Source organism: Mustela putorius, unplaced genomic scaffold (assembly GCF_011764305.1).
Source record: "Mustela putorius furo isolate JIRA1106 unplaced genomic scaffold, ASM1176430v1.1 tig00003901_pilon_pilon_pilon, whole genome shotgun sequence".
Lineage (NCBI taxonomy): Eukaryota > Metazoa > Chordata > Mammalia > Carnivora > Mustelidae > Mustela > Mustela putorius.
The window spans coordinates 15,607,873-15,626,631 of record NW_025422049.1 but is presented as its reverse complement, the minus strand read 5'-3'; the positions used below and the strand labels follow the sequence as shown (position 1 = coordinate 15,626,631).

General features: G+C 38.8%; 1 protein-coding gene across 5 annotated transcripts in view; it reads right to left on the bottom strand.

Moving 5' to 3' along the window:
- Nucleotides 1–18,759, bottom strand: part of CHRDL1 (chordin like 1) — a 120,949-nt gene that overhangs the window by 82,969 nt on the left and 19,221 nt on the right. For all 5 annotated transcript variants that reach the window (XM_045068297.1, XM_004769062.3, XM_004769063.3 and 2 more), the window contains exons 3-4: nt 7,586–7,698; nt 4,871–4,964 (exon numbers count right to left, since the gene is read on the bottom strand). In XM_045068297.1, coding sequence (XP_044924232.1) covers nt 4,871–4,964; nt 7,586–7,698 — 207 coding nt within the window. The remainder of the gene's footprint in view (nt 1–4,870; nt 4,965–7,585; nt 7,699–18,759) is intronic.

Below are 18,759 nucleotides of genomic sequence, written 5' to 3'. Positions count from 1 at the left end.
AACTCAAATTTATGAATTCTGAGTAACAAATTCATTACGAATGGCCATTAAAAAAATCTTAGGTAGGTAGGGGCACCTAATTGGCTCAGTTGATCTCACTCTTGATCTCAGCTCAGTTCTTGATCTTGGGGTTATGAGTTTGAGCCCCATGTTGGGCTCCATGCTGGATGTGGAGCCTACTTAAAAAAAAACTTAGGTAATATCATGATTTAAGCTCCTGGTCACTATGAGTCTTCTTTTCATAAAATTATATATAAAGAACAAAAGGAAAGCAGTCATGTTTTCTCTTCTCCACCCTTCTTTCACTCCGCTTCCCAAACAAAGATATGGAATTTCATTCCATAAATCTCCCCTTATCACAACTTTAGAGGATCCTGCTCATAGATTGGGATGGATTTAGTGACCCTTCTAACTTCTGTGCAGTCTTGACTTTGCCATTAAGAATGTTCTAACCTTTATGGAGCACAAGCCTCTTTGGGCTTAGTAGAGCACCCTGTCATATGGGACCAAGACCCTACTTCTGCCATGAAACTCAAGGAAGTGCTGATGAAGAAATTTTCATTTTCTCCTAATGGGAGTCAGTATGGATTTCTCTCTGGTAATTCTGGAAAAGTAGTCTGCAAACTTTAATTGCCATAGTTCAACAGGAGCTATAGGAGACAACCTCAGTTACAAGTGGGAACTTTGTAAATTTTTGGAGTGGTAAGTTTAGAGAACAAAACCAGGGGAAACACAGAAGTAAACGGCGGGCGGGGGGGGGGTCCTCTATCTCTTCCAATGGAAGATGAGCTGTAGGTATGTCCCACAGGATCCTCCCACTGAATCCATCTCTAGCCATGTGAATTCTCCCTGAAGTCAACCCTGATATAGGACAGTATCGAGAGCCCACATCTTGGGCATATGGCTTCCTTGCCTGTTTTCTCTTTTTGATATAGAACCCGCTCATCATCTTGGCTATAGATCTCCTATTTTTAAATGAGGACATTTTCATCATGGTGTCTCCCCTTGGGTTAAGACAGAAAATCAAAGCCCCTTCCTTCGACCAAACATTCCGGTGGCCCTGAAGGCATGAGCTTCCTCATGCCTAATAATCACTGGGGTGGAAGGAGTACAGAGGAGTCATCACAGCCATTGCCCAGTCTCAAAGCACAACTGTGACAACTCTCAGATGGTTGGGGACTTTTTTACTTACAGAAATATGCTGTATAGAGGCTAAAATTCTTTTTAGTGCTTTATACTAGGATTGAACAGCTAATGTGTCCCAAAGTTCATTATTTTACCAAACTCCATTCTTCTCTGCTATGGTTGAAGTTTTAACCTTCAACCTATTTACTCTTGTTTTATCTTCAATATAAAAAGCTGATCTGCATTCCAGTTCAATATGGCAGGGAGAGACCAGGTGAGAACTCCTTGCTCTTTTCCCACCAAAGAGTAAGGGGAGAAATGGAAAACTCAAAGTTTTATTTAAAAAAAAATAAGTAAATAAACAAGTGGGTGAGTGAGTAAATAAATAAATACAACTTTAAAACTACAAAATCAGGCTCAGAAAAAAAAGGAAACTCCTTGAAAAATAAAACACAGAAGGAAAAATAAAGAGATAAACAGGGGCCAAAGCCATGTGGTCCACTGGCACCTGGGACTGGATACAGATAGCCGGGCAAGAACTATGGACTCCAAGTGGCTTCTCATGTAAAGGTGAGGACTAGGACCACACTCCTCACATGTAAATAGGGGCTGACATAACTCTGCCCACCTGCAGCTGAGATCCCAGTCCAAGACCATTATCAGGGACTAACACTGTACAAGAAAACAGAGGTAGAAATTGACCATCCAAGCAAGAGGGAGCCCAAGCTGAGACACTAATACATAACCTGGATAAGAGCTAAGTGATCTAAATGGCTTGGAACAAATTTCCCCCCAAGAAGGAAGGACATATGCAAGAGAGCCCCCCACTACACACACACACAATGAGCTTTTAAACAAAGATTTTAGAAAAGAAGGAGAAATTAACAACTAGAAAAGCTGTCAAGAAACCAGTAAAAGTGAGAATTCACACCTGAAAAATATATAGACATGGAAACAATCTAAAATGGACTCTAAATAAATAATTCAATACCTTAAAGAAATAAAGAAAAGGTTTATAAAATATAAATATAGAGATTTAAAAATGTATCAAAAAACATGGGGGGAAATACAGTTATTGAAAATAAAAGAAGAAACAGAACAAAACAGATGGCCTAAATAGGAGGTGTGAAAAAGCTTGAGAAAGAGCTTATGAAATGGAGGACAGAACTAAAGTAATATATCATTATGGGGAGTGTACCAAGATGGAAAATACAAAGGAGGCATTTAGAGACACAGGATATAGGTGCCTGGGTGGCCATCAGCTAAGCATCTGATGCTTGGTTTCAGCTCAGGTCAGGAGATCAAGCCCTACATCAGGTTCATATTCAGCATGGAATCTGCTTAAGTTTCTCTCTCCCTCTCTCTATGCCCCTCCCTGCCATGCTCTCTCTCTCTCTCTCTTTCTAAAATAGATCTTTAAAAAAAGAGAGACACAGAGGATAAATTAAATGAGCTGCAAAAACGTATACCAAAGGCAACTTTAAGAACGAAGAAAAAAGAGGGGTAAGATTTAGTTTTCAGAAAAAAAATGAGTAAAACTGAAGAGAAATTAGTCCATTGGCTGAAAAAATCATGTACTAAGCAGGCTAAATGAAAATAAATTACACATCTATTTACTTCATCATGTGCACCAAAGAAAAAGAGGAAAAGTTAAAAGCTAGAAGAAGGAGAAAACAAGTTACCTACAAAGGAACTACCATCAAACAGTAGATTTCTTATCCGCAAATGGAGGAAGTCCACAGACTTATTTGTTAGTTTCTTCTAAGTGCTAAGGGCAAACAAGCATGTACCTATAATTTTATACCCAGCCAAATTATCACTCAAGGATGGGGGCAAAATAAAGACATTTTGCATATAAGGATTAGGAAACTTTAGTACCATTTCTCACAGAAAGAACTGGCAAAAGTTATAGTTAACAAGAAGGAAAATGAACTCACAAGGAAGTCACTTTCAAGAACAAGAAGGAGAAGAAAATGAATGGTTATTTCTATACTCCATAAAATGGGGTTTCTAAGTCTTACAATTTTCTCTTTTCTGCTATTTCTGATCTCAATTCCTTTAACACTTATTTTTTTTCACTCAAAGGAACTGCTGGCTTATAATTTCTCTTTTTCTCAATACTTGCTTCCTATTCTGTAGCTGGTATAGGTGATGGCTGTATTGCACTCTACACTCTTCCATTCTGTGCTTTGCGTCTGGGTCATGCCTCAACTTCCTCCACATGCAACAACAATGTCTACATAGTTTAGATAAATTCCTATGCCATTAGACCACTGTTGGATACTTCCAGGGGGTAAAGAAGTGGAAAAAATCTCCAGATTGGCCTTTTAAACCAGAAATTTCTCTCCCACCTACCAAACCCTTCCTTTATAATCCAGTTTAAGTAGAAGAAGCAAAGAAACACATATAACAATAGTCAGCCTCATCTGGGGATTTATTCCAGAAGCCAACTTTCAGTTAAATCTTGTGCCACATCAGCCTCTTACATCTGAAGCATATATTATCATTACCAACATTCAAAATGATAAACGTGTGACATGACATGATCTTTTGTCATCTGGGAAAGACTCCCCTGTGTTCATCAGAGTGTATATACTGAGGTAGGAAAGTATAGTTCACAAAGGTAGTGACCAAAATGGTTTGGGGCTTCTTCATTAAATACCTCCATTCCTGTAACTGAAGTGTTAACTGAATTTTCACTGAACCACATTCCTAGCTCCATTCTTACCATTGCTGCCCGGACACTTTTGGTTACTCTTTTCGAAATTCCGAAGGTTCCTTACTACTTAAAAAAAAGCACCACCTATGCCCTAGACTAGTGGCTTTTCATGTTTTGGGGGTCATGTATGCCCCCTTTACAAATATCAATAAAACTATGGATTCTCTCTAAAGGAATTTACATGTATACATAGTTACACCAGAAAGAAAACATAAAGCCCACCCACAGACTCGTACTCCAGAACGTCCATCCTAGAGGGAAATAGGATCAGCTTATAGGACTATGAAGCTTCTAATGCCCAGAACCCGAGGCTGTCACTTAGCTTTCTCTAGGACTGCTGTCCAGCCCACAGGCATTCTCTTAATCATTCCATGCTTGTGTGCCTCTGGTGTGGGAGCCAGGCCCCAGTCAGACGTGAACAAAGTGTCACTGAGGGAGCCCCTGCCTCAGAAAAACACCCTAGCTGCAAACCCTCAAAGTAGACATCCTAACAGCCTCGTGAAACAGTCTCTGCCCGCCTTCACCTTAGATTAGCTCTTAATAATGTGTACATAATAACTGTGCAGTCTGGAGGAGGTGACTTTTTAGCGGGCAGGCAGCTTTATATTGTCATAAACCTCACTGGTTCAGCTCCTTTGATTTGTGCAATCCCAGCACTAATTGCTTGAGACACGTGCCGCCATGCTACAACTCCCCTGGTGCCCACTGCCCATGGTATGAAGAGGCTGTTTATGGCACAAACTCTCTGGGCCACGATGCCCTTCCCCCAACTGACAGCCACCTTCAAATGATTAAAAGCCCAATGAAAACCTGTTACTGGGTACCCAGTAACTTATTAGAGCCTAGAATGGGCCTCGCTTGGGCTATAAACAGTATTTAGGGGCCAGTGTGGGCTGCCTGAAAGTGTCCTATTGTTATTCCTGTCTGGAAGTTTCCCTTCTGGGGAATTAGGCAGATGGAGTGTGTTGGGGGGAAGAGGGAGGAAGGAAAGCCCCAGCTAGGAAAGAAAGAGGCGATCTGGTTTACCTGGGCAGCGCGGGCAGCACAGATGAGGAATATGCACGGGGGAAAGGCAATGGAGGCTTGGACATCTGACTCGGCTGCAGAGCACATTCCCATTCTGGAAGAGAAGGCAAACTATGAAAAAAAAAAATTAAGTTCTTTCAGAAGTTACCTGCACCCTTGCCAGTTTGGGGAACAGTCATGCAGAGACTTCCCCAGACAGTAAATGATGCATTCCCAACAAGCTGAAAGAAATCAGCATTTTCTTCCCTTTTCTCATCACTAGGACCTCTGCTGGGTTGGTTGATAGCTTACTGGCATATTTTTCTAAACCTGGGGTCACTCTTGCTCCAGTTTTCAAAGCCTCCCTCCAACTGTGGAAGGCCCTTCCTGGCCCACCTTTGTGGTGTTTCCACCATTTCTGGCTCCAGCCACACATCCAAAGGAGCCTGGTCTAATTACAGGATCACCTGCCCAAGGCCACAGAAGGGAAGAGATAATGAGCAATGGGTCCCCTGAGCTGCTAGCCACTCCTGGGCAAGAAGACATCGCTGGCACATGGGTCCTGGATTCCATATAACTCTGCCTTGGTCCATCAGGCTGGGTGCCTTCTCTCTTCACTTCCTGTTTCTGTCTAGGCTTTCTGAAACACAAGCTTGGCTTTGGAATTGAGCTGATTACCTAGCATGCCTGGGTGGGATGACTGGGTCCCTGCCCAACTTACAATTAAAAGAATCCTAGCTCTGACAGCTCTCAACCATGGCTAGATCAAAGGAAAGCTTTGGAAATCAACGTTGCATTAGCATTTCCATGCATAATTCATTCCAAGCAAGAGTGACTTGTATCTATCATGCTTTTGTGGGGGAAGAGGGTGACAAAGAGGATGGGGAAAGAGAAGATGCTTAACAATGGAACTGTCGACCTTGGGATCTTATTAACATTCTCATTGCCCTGAAGACAGCAAAACTTAGCCCCCAAGGATTAGCTCTCCATTTCCAATGTGTTGGCTCAAGAATCTGACAAAACCATGTCATACCAGACAGCTAATCAGTCCCCAGACGCTCTATTTAATACCTGCCCTAGCCATTTAAAGATGCAGGCTTCTTTTATCCAAGGCTGAATAACCTTACCATAAACCTCTTTCTTTTCTCATGGACTTTCTAGAATATGTTTTCAGAGTGTTGCATTTGGAAACACCACAAAGCCTCCTTCTTTGTCACCCTCCTCAGAGCCAAGTGGTATCATCTTGAAGTGAAATCACCAAGCATATGAGAAACCACTCCTTCTGGCTGAGGCCTACCCTGATGCCTCCTTAGTGCCTTAAACTGAATTCTGTTCTAGACTTAACAGATGAATAAAAATATAGCTGTAATCATAGCACAGATGAAGCTGCGGACAGCAGTTAATATCTCTTGAAGGGTGGCTGTGACCAAGCACAGCTTTTGGTGACTGAAACGTATTAGTGAATTTAATCCTTACCACAATCCTATGAAATACATAGTATCATTATCCCATTTTAAAGAAAAAGAAGCTGAAGAGATCTCAGAGAATTTAGGTAACTTGTCCAGAGTAACATGGCTCCTAGGCAGCAGATCCAGGGTCAGAAACATGGTCTGCCTTGACTCCAGAGCCCAGTAGCCTTTTAACATTACTTCCTACTGCCTGAAGGTTAGGTTTCCACATGCTTCAAATTCGAAAAGTCCTAATTTTTACTTAACTGGCAAAAGAATCTGGCATGCAAGTGACTGCTTCTGTACTACCTGGGCACTCAGGAAGAGTTACAATTCTTCCACAAGGTCTCAAGTGAGAGGCTGGTCTTGAAGATTCTTTCTATATGCTGGGAGTTCTCTATTCTCAAGGCCTGGTACAAGCCTTCCTTACTCAATTGGTTCTCTACCAGGGGTTCATTTGTTCCCCAAGCAACTTTGGCCATGTCTTGGGACATTTTTGGTCATCACAACTGGGACAGGTGCTATTGGTTTCTAGAGGGCAGAGGCCAGGGGTGCTGCTAAAGATCCTACAATGTATGTGACAGCTCCCACAACAAGGAATAATCTGTTCCTGAATGTCAATAGAGCGAAGGCTGAAAAACCCTGGCCTAATACAAGATGGTAGAGGCTTTTTCAGAAAGATGGACCACAGCTGTGTTCCTAAATCAAGGCCATGGAAAGAAGATAAGAGCACTTCCTTTTGCCTATTGCAAAGATGACAATAAGTGTCCAAACACCCTTCTGACTGTCTAGTCAGGAGCCAAGGCCAAGTCAAGAGAACGCTAATGGTCACTAGGTACAAGCCAATGTTCTGCAGCCTCGATCCTAATTACCGCTACTGGCCCAGACAACATCAAATACGCTCTCCCAATGAACTGGTATATGATCTGTCCTAATCTCTTTTCTAAAGACAAGCCTTGAAAATGATCTTCAAAAATGATTTTGTCATATAACCCAGGCATTACATTGAGTTCTATTTCCCCTTTCATGCTATCATCTATCTTCCCCCACCACGGCCCATATCTTTTGGCTAGGAGACCATAAATATCTGTCCATAGCAAATACCTAGAGATCCCACAAAAAATCCAGCCAATCGGCAACAAGAGGAAAAAGTCAGGAGACCTTTATTTATCCTTACGAGCTGCTTCTCCCTAACTTCTTTTAGGCTTTCACCACCCCTGATTCCTGGCCATCCAGGCACTGGAAGGACCTCTTCATGCTGAGGAGCAAACTGGGTATCACACTGTACCTCTGAGCAGATGCAGTTGACACAGTAAACCAACCCATAAGGTTCCAGGTAAGGATGCCATCTCTCGCCCACTCTGTACTTCTTGTCTTGAAACACACAGTATGTCTCTGAATCTGTGAGGAAGGAGATGGAGAATATGCCTGTTAGACACCATGGACAAAGTCATAAAATCCAGAGGCAATCACACTTTCCATCTGTTTTTGTGTTACGTCAAGAGCAGAGGCATAGAGAATGTTTCCAGAACCCCTCCTATGGGCTCAGTGTTTCACATGCTGCTCTTATTAAATCCTACGATAATCTGGTACGGTTAGGCACCACTGTTAGTCTCGTTTCACAGATGAGGGAAATCAAGTCACACAACCAGTAAGTAACTGACAGGAGATTCAAAACCCAGCTTTGCCCATGTGAAGCCAAGATCTGGGTTACTTCTCTGTTACAATGGTAAGATAAGGGAGCATGCTGTGTGTCCTTCTGGAAAAGGCTGTGCTCCCTTGCTGAGGAAAAGCAAGCTCAGGTCTGAAATGCTGATCTAACTTTCTCAGAGCAGCCCGGAGATGGTGTAGGAGTCATGAACTAAGCATATTGTATTAAGTTCTTATAAATGGCTTTTGTCCATGCATGCTAATATCATCCAATCATGAAGCAAATGTTGGGGCACCCAACTCTTGGTCAGGCCCTCCGCTGACTGCTGGGAATAGAATGGTGAGCTAAAAGACCCACAGTCTTTGCTCTCCTTCAACTTACAGATTTTTCTTACTTAAACTACTTTCAATTTACTCAAAAGCAATGCCTCCTGCCCCTTTGATAAGGAGCAATGTTGATAGGCACAGCTTATCTTGTGCTAAAATTCATTGAGCACACTATGTTACTTGCATGTCTTTACACATCTTATTTCTCCATTAAAGTAAAAGTTCCTCAAAATCTCAGCTTATCACTCAGTTCAGCACACCGTAACCAATAAATGTAATCAATTAGCAAATGACTGGTCAATGAATTTCCAAACTATGTGATTTGCCTTCGAATCCCATCTGCATCTCACCTGCTTCCCATCACACAAGGTCTAAGCAAACTAAGACTCATCTTGTAGCAAACGAGTTCGTTCTCTCCACTCTCCAGTGCACATTTCTCTGATGACCAAAATTTTAAAATAAAGAAAAGGCAGCTAAGTAAGAAACTGGAAGAAGATGTATTTTTTAAAGATTTTATTTATTTATCTGAGAGAGAGAGAATGGGAGTGGGAGGGGCAGAGGGAGAAGCAGACTCCCCACTAAGGAGGGAGCCTGATGTAGGACTCTGGGATCATGATCCCAGCCAAAGGCTGACACTTAACTGATTGAACCACCCAGGCGCCCAAAGGGAGAAGATATTTCCAAAAAATAAAGAATTAATATTGGGAACACTTTCTCATCATTTAAATTAATAAGTAAAGGACCAACCAATCCAGCAGAAAAATGATCTATTCCTCCAGGACAAGAATAACAATTTGGGGGAAGAAGAAATGGCAAGCAGGCAATAAACATGAAAAGATGTTCAACCTCACTAGTAATCAGAGATTCAGATTAAAACTGCATTAAGGTCATTGTCTCAAGTCACTTACTGCTTTAAAGACCCTCAATGATTTTTTTTTTCAGCTACCTACAAGATAAATTCCAATTTACTTTTCAAATCTTGATTTCCAACTTCTTCAGAATGATGAGCTGGGAGTCAGAAAATCTGGATTTGAATTCCCTTTTTTTTTTATTGTGTTATGTTAGTCACCATATAGTATATCATTAGTTTTGGACATAGTGCTCCATGATTCATGGGTTGCATATATTACCCAGTGCTCCGTGCAGTCTGTGCCCTCCTTAATACCCACCACCAGGCTCACCCCATCCCCCACCACCCTCCCTTCTAAAACCCTTAGTTGGTTTCCCAGTGTCCTTGGTCTCTCATGGTTCGTCTCCCACTCTGATTTCTCCCGCTTCATTTTTCCCTTCTCCTAATGTCCTCTATGTTATTCTTCATGTACCACAAATAAGTGAAACTCTAACCAGCTCTAGCTGTGTGACATTGGGCAAGTCATTGAAACTGTCAATCTTAAAAAATAAAATAAAATAAAAATAGGGGTGCAGAGTGGCTCAGTTGGTTAAGAAACCGACTCCTAATTTTGGCTCAGGTCATGATCTCAAGGTCATAGTATCAAGCCCCACATCGAGCTCTGCACTCAGCATGGAGTCTGCTTAAGATTCTCTCTCTCCTTCTCCCTCAGCCTTCCCCCCACTTCAAAAAACCATACTAAAAAAATTAAAACATAATAAATAAAAATAAAAAAATAAACTGTTAACCTTAACTTTCAATTCCTGTGAAATACAGATTATCTATTTCTCAAGGAGAGTTTGGAGGATTAAATTAAATTCTCCGTAAATTATAGAGTACTGCAAAGGGGAACCTACGTGGTTCAATCATTAAGCATCTGCTTTCAGATTGGGTCATGGGATCGAGCCCCACATCAGGCTCCCTGCTCAGTGGAAAGCCTGCTTCTACCTCTCCCACTGTCCCTGCTTATGTTCCCTCTCTCTGTGTGTCACTCTTTGTCAGCTAACTAAATAAAATCTTTAAAAAAATAAAGTACTGTAAAATGTAGAGCATTATTTTGTATTAATTATTTTCTTTTTAGAAAAGAAATACATACTTAATGTAGAAAACTGGAAAACATTCACAAAGTTCCAAAAAGAACAAAATAAAAATATAAATGTATATGTATATGAAAATCATTATACACAATTCCAGCAGGAGACAACCACTTGTAATGTACTGGTAACTTACAAATAGCCTGAAGAAAAAAATCAAAAGGGAAATTAAAAAATAGTTTGATTTAATGAAAATAAAAACACAGCATATCAAAACCATTGGGATTCAGCTAAAGAAGTACTTAAAGGGAAATTTTTATTACTAAAGTACCTATGTTAGAAAGGATGGAAAGTCTCAAACCAAGAAACTAGAAAATGTAGAGCAAAATGAACCAAAAGCAAACAGAAGAAAGGAATAATAAAGAAGTCAGTGAAATTGAAGATAGAAAATCAATGGAAAAAAATCAGTGAGACCAAATCTGTTTTCAATAAAAACCAATAAAATTGATTAACTTCTTACAAAAGTAGCAAGGATAAAAAGAGAGAAGATGCAAGCTCCCAATATTAGAGACAACAGAGAGCATTTTAAAGAATAACAACAAAGGAATATTATGAATAACTTTATGCCACTTAAGTTAGCAACCTAGATGAAACAGATGAATTCTTTGAATGACACAAATTACCAAAGCTCAGTATAGAAGATATAGATAACCTGACTATTCCTATATACATTTATTTATTTGTTTGTTTGTTTGTTTGTTTGAGAGAGAGAGACCACACAGAGAGAGGAGCAGAGAGAAAGAATCTAAAGCAGACTCCCTACTGAGTGCATAGCCCAAAATGAGGCTCGATCTCATGACCCAGAGATCATGACCTGAGCTGAAATCAAGGGTTAGAGGCTAAATGACTAAGCCATCCTGGTGCCCCTTTTATATCTTTTAAATAACTTGAATTTGTAGTTAAAATTTGGTCACAAAGAAAACTCCAGAGCCAGATGGCTTCACTGGTCAATTCTATCAAACATTCTACCATACATTTCAGAAAAAAAAAATCAAGAGGAGGGATTACTTCCCAACTAAATTATTAATTTAGGCATGACACTGACATGAAAACAAGATAAAAGTTATTACAAAGACAAAAATAGTACTATAGACCAAAATCTCACCTGAACATAGATGCAAACATTCTCGATAAAATTCCAGTTAATTAAACCCAACTATATATATATATATATATATATATATATATATATATATATGATCTGTCCATGTTGATACAAATGTTGGGTATTCATCCTTTCTGATGGAGGCATAATACTCCATAGAATATATGGATCACATCTTCTTTATCCATTTATCCATTGAAGGGCATCTTGGTTCTTTCCACAGTTTGGTGACCCTGGCCATTGCTGCTATGAACATTGGGGTACAGAAGGCCATTCTTTTCACTACATCTGTATCTTTGGGGTAAATACCCAGAAGTGCAATTGCAGGGTCATAGGGTAGCTCTATTTTAAATTTCTCAAGGAATCTCCCCACTGTTTTCCAAAGTGGCTGTGCCAACTTGCATTCCTACCAACAGTGTAAGAGGGTTCACTGTTGGGAACTGGGGGATGTGGAAGGGGAGTTGAACCATGAGAGACTGTGAACTCTGAGGAACTAACTGAGGGTTTTGGAGGGCAGGGGAGTAGAAGGTTGGGTGAGCCTAGTGGTGGGTATTGTGGAGGGCACATACTGTATGGAGCACTGGGTGTGGTGCATAAACAATGAATTCTGGAACACTAAAAAGAAATTTAAAAAATAAAAAAAAATTAAAAAGTATGATACTTTATGGGCAAGTGGGATTTATCCTGAAAGTTAAAGGTTAATTCAACATTCACAGTTCAGTCAACTGAACTCATATATCAACAAACTGGACAAGAAGAATCATATAATCATTACAAGAGATGCCAAAAAAGCATCTGACAAAATTCTACATCCATTTGTGACAGAAACTCTCAACAAAGCAGAAAAGGACCTTCCTTAACCTAATAAGGACATTTTTTTTTAAAAGCCCTACAGTTAGCACCATACTTAATGGAAAAAGACAATGCTTTCTCCCTAAGATCAGGAGTTATGGAAGGATATCTTCCACCACTTTGGAGATCCTACTCAGTGAAATTAGGTAAGCAAGAGAAGGAAAAGGCATACATATTAGAGAATAAAACACAAAACTGTTATAGATGGTATGACTGTCTACAAAGAAAAATCCCAAAGAATAGATTTAGAGCTACTATAAATAGTAACAGAATTTAAGCAAGATTACAGATTACAAGGCCAATATAAAAAAGCCTGTCACATGTATATATTCTATAAAGAACAATTACAAATTGAAATTTGAAAAAGTACCATTTGCAATAGCTCCCCCTAAACATAGAAATACCAAAGTATCTAATAAAATGTGTGCCAGATCCCTATTCAGAAACCTAAAAAACAATGATAAAAGAAACAAAAGAAGGCCTTAAAAAATGCCTTGTTTATGGACTGGAAGTCACAATATTGTGGAAATGTCAATTCCCCCCAAAGTGACATAGATTTAATGAAACTCCAAACCAAATATTATCAGGATATTTTTGTAAAAATTCGTACTCTCATTCAAAAGTTTATATGGAAAGGTAAAGTAGTAGAATAGCCAAAACAATTCTGACAAAGTAAGATTTGGGAGGATATATATGGTGTGATTTCATGACTTAACGTAAAATTATATTTTTCAAAGCAATATGTTTTCGACAAATTTTAGACAAACATATCAATAGAATAGAATGATGAGTCAAAAAATAGACCCACACTTAACACAGTCAATTGATTTTCAACAAAGGTGCAAAGACCATTCAATGAAGAAAAAATATTCTTTTCAACAAATGCTTGTGGAACATTTGGACAGTCATATACAAAACAAGAACTAAAATAAATCTGTAACTCAGACCATATACAAAAATTAATCCCGGATGGATCATAGACTTCCATGTAAACTTTAATATCTTTAAACATCTAGAAGAAAATGTTGAAGGCTATCTTGGTGTAATTGGGTTAGGCAAAGACTTCTGAGAAATGACACCATAAACCATAATCCATAAAAGAAATTTAAAATAGGACCTCATCAAAATTAAGAACTTCTGCCTTTGAAAGAGTGGTAAGGGATGCTTGGGTGGCTCAATCGGTTAAGCGTCTGACTTTGGCTCAGGTCATGACCTCAGGGTCATGGGATCCAGTGCCATGTAGGCTCCCTGCTCAGCAGGGAATCTGCTTGTCCTTTTCTCTCTGTCCCTCCCCCTGATTGTGCTCTCTCTCTCTCTCTCTCTCTCTCAAATAAAATCTTTTATGGGGCACCTAGGGGCTCAGTGGGTTAAAGCCTCTGCCTTCGGCTCAGGTCATGATCCCAGGGTCCTGGGATCAAGTCCGACATCCAGCTCTCTGCTCAGCAGGTTGCCTGCTTCCCTCTCTCTCACTGCCTGCCTCTCTGCCTACTTGTGATCTGTCTCTCTGTCAAATAAATAAATAAAATCTTTTTAAAAAATCTTTTAAAAAACAGTGTAGAGAACAGAAAGTAAAGCCATGGGATGAGAGAAATTATTTATAAATCATATTTCTGATAAAAGACTTTTATCCAGAATACATAAAGAAATCTCAAAACTTGAAGATAAAGAAAAATCCAATTTTTACAAAATGGGAATATAATTTGAACAGACACTTTACCAAAGAAGATTTACAGGTATCAAACATATAATTAACCAGCAGAAAAATGCAAATTGAAACCATTTTCATGGTTTCATCATGAAGCCATCACAATGGCTAAACTCAAGAAAACCTAACCATAATAAGTGCTGGTGAGGATGTAAAGCAACTGGAATTCCCCTTTGGTGGAAACACAAAAGAATACAGCCATGCTGGAAACAAGTTGACAGTTTCTTATAAAGTTACACAGTATGCTTACTATACAACCCAACAATCTCACTCCTAGGTGTTTTTCCAAGTGAAATGAGAACCTACATGCAGTTCACGAGAACTCTGGCCCTTTCATCTGCTGATGCAGGTTTAATAAAGTTGTTGGTGAAATATTATTGATCAACTGTCATTACCCTGCATGTAAATTGTCCCCAAACCCTGCTAACATCTACATCAATAAAATGTTCATCATAACTGAATAAAAAAACATATTCACACAAAACCCCGTTCCTACATGTTTAGAATGGCTCTTTTCATGGTCCCCCAAACCTAAAACCACCTCAAATGTCCTCCAACTGATGAATTTATAAATATCCACACAATGGAATATTAGCAATAAAAAGAAATGAACATAGATGAATCTCAAAGGCATTGTGCCAGACTCAAAGTCCCTATGTGGTATAATTCCACTTCTTTTCATTCTGGAAAAGGCAAAACTATAGGGACAGAAAACAGATCCATAGTTACCAAGGACTAGGGTGGGGGAAGAATTTTAACTTCAAAGGGACACAGAGGACATCTGTTGGGTGATGCAGTCATTTTTCTATCTTGATTACAGTGGTACTTACATGGCAGAATGCTTGTGTCAAAACTCACAAAACTGTACCCTACAGAAAGGGTGAGTTTTGTTGCATGTAAACTATACCTTAATAAAACAATTTAAAAAATAGAGAAAAGAAAAATCACATATAATTCCCCTACCAGAAGATAACCACTTTTAACATTCCAAAAAGGTCATGCCCATTTTTTTCCTTTTTCAAATTAACAGACTTTGTTTCTTATAGCTGTTTGAGGTTTATCAAAACACTGAGCAGGAAGTACAGGGTTCCCACATATGCTCTCTTTACCCCACCCCCAAATATCTTGTTATTGACATCTTCAGTTAATGAAGAACTGGTACATTTGTTACAATTAATGGACCGCTAGTGAGATATTAACATTAACTAAAGCACATGAACATGTACTTTGTTTTGCACCATGTTATGTGTTATGACAAATGTATAATAATACATATCCACAAAGGAATAATTTCAGCACCCTAAATATCCCCTGTATTTTGCTTTCTCATCTCCTCCCTCTTCTGCCCCCCGTCCTGAAAAATCACCAATTCTTTTTTTTTTTTTTTTTACTGTCTTTATAGTTTTGTCTTTTCAAGATGTCATATAGTTGGAATCATAGGGTGTGATGTCTCTTTAAACTTGCTTCTTTCACTTAGAACTATGCATTTAAAGTTCCTCCCTATCTTTTCATTACTTGATAGCTCATTTATTCTGTCACTGACCAATATTCTGTTATATGAACGTACAGCTTATTTATCAATACACCTATTGGAGGACATCTTGGTGGCTTCCCATTATTGGAAATGGTGAATAAATCTGCTATAAATGCTTGTGTGCAAGTTTCATGTGGACATGTTTTCAACTCACTTAAATAACGCCTAGGAGTATGGCTGCTGGATCACATAGTATGGCAATGTTTAGCTTTGTAGGAAACTTCCCAATGGTCTCCCAACATGACTATACCATTTTACATTCCCACCAGCAGCAAAAGATAGTTCCTGTTGTTCCACACCTTCACGAGGATTTGGTGTCCTCTGTATGTCTGGGATCAGCCATTCTAATAGGTAGGTTGATTTAATTGGTAATTTCCTAATGACATACCATGTGGAGCATCTATTCACGCACTTATTTGCCACCTGTATGTCTTCTTTGGTGAGGTGTCTGGTTAACTCTTGGCCTATCTGTTAATTGCGTAGGTCATTTCCTTTTCTTTCTTGTGTGAGATTTAAAGAGTTCTTTGTATATTTTGGATACAAGTCCTCTATCAGATACGTGTTTTGCAAATATTTTCCCTTAGTCTGCGGCTTGGCATTTCAAGCCCTCAACAGTGTCTCTTGCAGAGCAGAAGTTTTTACTTTTAATGAAGTCCAATTTATCAATTTTTTCTTTCATGGAGTATGTTTTTTCTGTTGTATCTAAAAGCACACTACCAAACCTGAGGTCACCGAGATTTTCTCCTATGTTATCTTTTAGAAGTTTTATACTTAATGTATTTTATATTTAGACCTTTGATCCATTTCAAGTTATTTTTGTGAAAGGTTTAAGGTCAGTGTCTACGTTCTTTTTTTTTTTTTTTTTTTTTTTGCATGTGGATGTCTTGTTGTCCTGACACAATTTGTTGAAAAGATTGTCCTTTTTCCAATGAAATGTCACTGCTCCTTTCATGAGAGATCGGTTTGCTATGCTTGTGTGGGTCTTTTTCTGGGCTCTCTATTATGTTCCATTGATCTATTTGTCTCTTCTTTCAACAACATGATGCTGTCATAATTATTGTAGATTTATAGCAAGTCTCAAAGTTGGGTAGTGGCAGTCCTCCAACTTTATTGTTCTTCAGTGTTGTGTTAGAAATTCCGGGTCTTTTGCCTTTCAAGGAAAATTTAGAGTCACTTTATTTCCATGGAGTAAGTTGCTGGGATTTTGATAGGTATTATACTGAATCTATGGATCAAGTTGGACATACTGGTATCTTGATAATATTGGGTCTTCTTATCCATGAGCATGGAATATCTTTCCATTTATTTGATTCCTTTCCTGAGAATTTTGAAGTTTTCCTTAGATCTTGTACACATTTTGCCAAATTTATACCTAAGTACTTTCATTTCTTGGTATTAATGTAAATGGCACTGTTTTTTAATTACAAATTCTAATTGTTCATTGTTGGTATATAAGAAAGCAATTGATTTTTATATATTAACCTTGTGTCCTTCAACCTTGCTATAATCGCTTATTAATTTGGGGAGGGGTTTTTAAAATCGATTCTTTAGGACTTTTTACACAGGTAATCATGTCATCTGTAAACAAAGGCAGTTTTATTTCTTCCTTTCAAACCTTTACACCCTTTGTTTCCATTTCCCATTTTAATGCATTAGCTATGACTGTAAGTACAATGTTTAATTAGAGTGATCAAAGGAGACATCATTGCCTTGTTCCTGATCTTAGGGGGAAAACACCTAGTTTCTCTCCATTGAGTGTGGAGTTAACTATAGTTTTTTTTTTGTAGATATTCTTTATGAAGTTGATGAAATTCCCCTCTATTCCTAGTTTGATGGATGGTGGTGGATTTTGTCAAATGTTTCTATGCATCTAGTGCTATAATCATGTGATTTTTCTTCTTTAGCCTGTTGGTGTGATGGATTACATTAATTGATTTTTTTAAAATATTTTATTTATTCATTTGACAGACAGAGATCACAAGCAGGCAGAGAGGCAGGCAGATGGAGAGAGAGAGGGAAGCAGGCTCCCCGGTGAGCAGAGAGCCCGATGCGGGGCTCGATCCCAGGACCCTGGAATCATGACCTGAGCTGAAGGCAGAGGCTTTAACCCACTGAGCCACCCAGGCGCCCCTGCTTCTATGTTCTAAAACAGACTGACGAGTGTCAGTATTACTTCTTCCTTAAATGTTTGGTCAAGTTCCCCAGTTTATCATCTCGGCCTGGTACTTTCTGTTTTGGAAGATTATGAATTATTGATTCAATTTCTTTAATAGATATGAGCTATTCAGACTATTCCTTCTTTAGTGAGTTTCATTGAACTGTATCTTCTAAGGTATTGGTCCACCGTTTCTAAGTCATCAAATTTGCGGACACAGAGTTGTTCATTATATTCCTTTATTATCCTTTTGATATCAATGCATCAATAGTGATGATGGCCTTTCTTCCATTTCTGATGTTAGTAGTTTGTCTCTTCTCCCTTTTTTCTTAATTAACCTGGTTAGAGGTTTGTTTTATGGGTCTCTTCAAAGAACCAGTTTTGGTGTCATTTATTTTTCTCTATTATTTCCCTGGTTTTACTTTCATTGATTTCTGCTTTAATTTTAAAAAATTTATTTTCTTTTGATTACTTTGGATTTGATTTGCTCCTATTTTTCTGATTTCTTTTTTTTAATATTATTTATTTGACAGAGAGAGAGAGGGAACACAAGCAGGGGGAGTAGTGAGGAAGAAGGAGAAGCAAGATTTCTGCTGAGCAGGGAGCCAGATGCAGGGCTCCATCCCAGGACCGTGGAATCATGACCTGAACCGAAAGCAGACCCTTAACCAACTGAGCCACCCAGGTGTCCCTATTTTTCTAGTTTCTTTTTTTTTTTTAAAGATTTTATTTATTTATTTGACAGACGGAGATCACAAGTAGGCAGAAAAGCAGGCAAAGAGAAAGGCGGAAGCAGGCTCTCTGCTTCTGCGATGTGGGGCTTGATCCCAGGACCCTGACATCATGACCTGAGCCGAAGACAGAGGCTTTAACCCACTGAGCCACCCAGGCGCCCCTATTTTTCTAGTTTCTTAAGGTGAAAGTCAAATTATTGCCATTAGATCTTTATTTTTCTAATATACTAATACTATGCTATAAATTTCCCCTAAGCACTGCTTTTTCTGCACCCTGTGAATTTTGATAAGTTCTATCTTGACTTTCATATAATTCAAAATATTTTAAAATTTCTCTTATTTCTTTGACTCATATGTTATTTTTTAAAGATTTTATTTATTTATCTATTTGAGAGAGAAAGAGTACACACGCAAAGA